The following is a 4,327-nucleotide window of genomic DNA, read 5'->3' as shown; positions in this document are numbered from 1 at the left end:
GTAATCAATTTATAAAAAGCAGACGGATGAAAAACATACATACATTCTGTCTATTTTTTCTCATTCACGAAATTAATGAAACATTTGTAAGTTATTTATGGTTTGATAAATAAGACAGCATGATCAGTCGACAATGCTTTTACATGATCTGAGATAAACATGAGTCATTTCTACGCAATGATCCATAATTAATTAGAAATAAGTCGTCAATGACTAACAATATCGTAAGGGATTATAATCATTAAATACAAGTATGAATATTATGGAGAAATGGAATCAAACTAATTATGTATGTATAATTGGTTAAAATGAAGATCAATATGTAATATTGATCGATATTGAACATTGAAAGCCATTGCGGTTGCATGCATGCATGCTTAAGTTGGTGATGCAAATCCTTCGTTCGAGTTACCAAAAACTCGGTTCAAAATCATAGCCAATCGAACTCCTCCCTGTGCAATTCGTTTCATAACAATTGGCATCCTTGAGTCAAAGTAATCATCTGCAACCACACACAAAATTGTACTTAACTCAATTTAATTCATTATCTGTCATCATTTTCTGATTCATTTCCCAATACAATGAATTATAGTTTTTAAGAGGTGGGTTGGATTTGCATATATACCCGACAGAGTTATACCGGGCTCGACCCCTTTGTAACCCCATCTGCAAGCTATGTTTATGCTCTCTAAAGCCCACCTACATATGTGCAAAAATGAAGCATGTCAACAAATTAAATTAAGTTGAAAAGATACACGTAAATATTGGCGAAAAGAAGCATATAATGAAATTAATTAGTATGAAGAATGGGGAATTATTCCACAGATCAGAGAAAGCTCACTTGGTTACACATGAAAGAATATCATCACAATGCTCCCATGATGTAACATCAGACGTCCATATTCCCTGTATTTTTAATGCGAATTGATATTAGAGTAATTTTACAATCTAATATACTATATTAGTTTGTGAATTTACTTTTATAAAACTTATTGAATTAATTAGTTATCCAAAACATTAAACTCGCTTCCCAAATACAAGTACTAAGGAAGTTAATTAGTTTTTTTTTTTTCTCAATGAAATTGGAGGCAGGAGCGACTAGCGTAACAACCTTCATTGGACATGACCATAGGAGCCCCTCCCTGCTACAGAATGGTTTGAGCCATAGCTACTACCTAAGGGCGAATCCGTCACCACAACACTCCCAAAATATCTAATTGGTCCAAAACACATCTCATGATCTTAAGGTCAACCTTTACTATCATATATGGTTTCAACTTTTGTCCTCTCGAATTTCTAACTTAGAAGCTATGAAATACCATCTCGTACTGGACTGCCACTTTAATGTTTAGTAAGTTAATTGGTTAGTTATCTTACGTCGGTGAAGTTTGTCTCTATGTTTTCCAAAAGGACTTCCATGTCCTTCTCATAATAATCTGACATAGTCGTTGTAATAATGTCCCTATCCCAAACCTGTACAGTCAATAGATAGGTCAGGTCAACTATAACGTGAAGAAAGAGTTGCAAGGACATGAAAGATCTCCACCGTTGATTGGAGTATTATTGGCTTACATGATGCAGATTAGACTTGCGCCTAAACCAGCGTAGATTTATGGTGTTTCCCCCTTCATCACTTGTAAATCCAACATGCATCGGCTGAAAGCCCAAGAACAAACACATGAATGCTTGAATTGGAATCCCAAAGGCTGTAGAAAATGGATCTTCAAGTTTCTCACATGTGTATTCATACCTGATGGATATCTCCCATGAAGTGTGACAAGAATAACAAGGCCTCGGTCATATTATCTGCAAAGGCCTTGATGATATAAGAATAGACATTCTTTTGCTAAATTGAATTAGAGAGACACACATTATATATGTGGGTCTTAGATATTTAATACGGCTAATATAAGGTTTTCTCAGAGAATGTAGTGTCTATCTCTCTCTGTATTGGAACATCCAATAAGATCAAGAAACTAGAGAGAATCTCAATTGAAAAACCAAACATTCTAAGGACAAAAACAACACAAGTTGTTATATAAATTGGATTTATATACTTACATCGACGATCAGCACTTCCCTCTCTGTAGTGCTTAAGTTGAGAGGTAAAATTCTGAATGGCACCTGCGACACACATGTCCTCCTTGCCATGCGGATCATGACAGTCCCCTAAACCCACAAAAGTTTCAAGGTTACCATTTTAATAGATATGTCATTGCTATGAGTTTGATGATGATAAGGTGACATGATCATCAAGTTTTTGGTGACAATATTTAGGCTTACTTTCATAGTTGAACGTGCAGTCATTGTCGGGTGTGTCAATGAAGTGAAGAGGGCTAGTCCACCGATACTTGTACCAGTGTCGGACTTGGTCAGGCCATATACAAAGGGCTGATAAATCGCCATTCACATAATGGGGTAACAAATTTCGAACAGCCTCTGCTGCTTCAGACCCTAGAAGTTCCTGTTAAGTTTTAGTAGCATAATTTCGTCATGATTTCTGGATTTATGAACCTTCTTGAAATATCCCCTTCTCTTGAGGGAATGAACATACGTGAAATGCAAGTATACATTAAGAAGAGAAGTGTTATAATCATAAAGATATTTTACAAAAATAGATTGATCACAATATAGTTTAATGTGATCCGTTAGATTTACTTTACAATAAAAATAATTTTACAATCTGACGTACTACATTAAACTATATTAATTTGTGAATTTATTTTTATAAAATCCTTATAGATGGTGGCCGCCACCCCTTAGGATGGCTAGAGATCCACCACAGCACGGGGTGATCGCTGAACCAATTAACCACTTGGCCTGTGTTGGGGACGGCCCAACCAACCACTCCTCTTAGGGTGGTCGGACCATCCCTTGAAGGCTGTTTAGCCATCCTTCTACCAATTAGTGAAGAAAGGGTAGCACTAACTTCAAACCACTCAATGCTTTAGGCGTTAGGCATCATAATTGAGTCATGGATTAAATATTATAGACAAAGTGTATCTTGATTCATATCATAATGGATAGAGAGGGTAATACGAGATTTCTTTCCCCCAATTTATTTAAAATTTTGGAGCCCCTCATCCTTTTGAATCAAAACCGACCAATTTTAGTTCACCAAACAAGAGTAATTATTAAGTATTTTTAGAATATGGACACTTGATAATCTAATTATCACATCATATCATGATGCTATATTACGATAAATTTGTGTGTCCAGATGATGAGTAGCAAACTCTTTTTCAAAATCAAGTTGATCAATTGGTCAATTTCTTAGCGCAAGGCTAAAGAGGGTGGCAAATAAAAATTGCGAAAGGTAACGCAAAAGACATGAGGAAAGGAATGAAGCTGAATTGGCAAACGTACACAGCTAGCTAGATTAACTTCAAACTTGATGAGTACGTTCACGGACAAGCTCTACATACATACAAGTGACAAAACCACTCATCCTGACCTGATTGTCAAAAAACAGAGACGACAAGAAGAAGGAAAGGGCGGGTCAGACGTTGTACGTTCAATTGTTTCTATGGCATATTGACCTATATATAAACAAAAACTTAAAAAATAATAAAAAAAAAAACACGCAAAATTAAGTACTTCTGTAAACATCCCCAGCCATGGAAACAACCAATGATCTTGCCAGAAAAAATGGGATAATATCAAAGATGGATTACCTGCGCAATCCGACATGTCATGATATGCCCCTCTTTGCTCCAGCCCTGCGCTCCTGGTCCTACTACCAAAGCAAAACTCAGCAACAAAACATACCAAAATGGAGACCAACTCTGCATGATAATCTTGCCCATGTCCTCTCTAAATATTTCTGTTTCCTTTGATCACCTATTCCTCTATCTCGGCCTTCTCCAACATTACAACACAAAACATATGAATTAAGCCCCACCAGAATGTGCAAGCAACATAATATATATATATATATATATATATATATATATATATATACAAATTTTAAGTACTGGCCGTATTGATCATTGGGTGCAAGTTATTACTTCCCACTTTTTAAGCACCCTAATGTTGACATATAATACAAGCAAGGTGGGGATATTCTGGCATAGAGAAGGAATCCCATACTAAATTAGGCATGAACTCAGTCGAGTACAGGTAACTACAAGGCAGAAAGTCTTATGTCTTGGCTTAAAAAATAATTGAGAGAACGTACGTGGAAGGATTGTGAAGTCTTCGCGTATGGGGAAACTTGACGCTTTATTCTGATGGTTGAGTGGGGCCATGCCATACTGCCTACACATCAAAGGGAAGATGCAGTATCTCTATCCTTATCTTGCTTAATCGAGCAATTTTCGTTTCAGAA

The 4,327-nt window shown here is 36.3% G+C and overlaps 1 protein-coding gene across 2 annotated transcripts; it reads right to left on the bottom strand.

The window, feature by feature from the left end:
* Positions 1-218: 218 nt before the first annotated feature.
* On the bottom strand, positions 219-3,909 carry LOC121267391 (endonuclease 1). Of its 2 annotated transcripts, none has more exons than XM_041171259.1 (9): positions 3,675-3,909; positions 2,284-2,464; positions 2,062-2,169; positions 1,751-1,806; positions 1,573-1,656; positions 1,378-1,473; positions 842-906; positions 626-699; positions 219-502 (listed from the first exon to the last, which is right to left on the bottom strand). In XM_041171259.1, exons 1-9 carry the CDS (start codon positions 3,804-3,806, stop codon positions 378-380), a joined length of 921 nt encoding a protein of 306 aa, XP_041027193.1. In that variant the 5' UTR covers positions 3,807-3,909; the 3' UTR covers positions 219-377. The 2 variants fall into 2 exon arrangements, with proteins under 2 accessions (XP_041027193.1, XP_041027192.1); XM_041171258.1 differs by having other exon boundaries at positions 581-699; positions 3,675-3,902.
* Positions 3,910-4,327: the final 418 nt, after the last annotated feature.

This window comes from Juglans microcarpa x Juglans regia, chromosome 5S (assembly GCF_004785595.1).
Source record: "Juglans microcarpa x Juglans regia isolate MS1-56 chromosome 5S, Jm3101_v1.0, whole genome shotgun sequence".
Classification (NCBI taxonomy): Eukaryota; Viridiplantae; Streptophyta; class Magnoliopsida; order Fagales; family Juglandaceae; genus Juglans; species Juglans microcarpa x Juglans regia.
The sequence above is the reverse complement of the archived record's forward strand: the minus strand, read 5'-3'. Positions and strand labels throughout refer to the sequence as shown.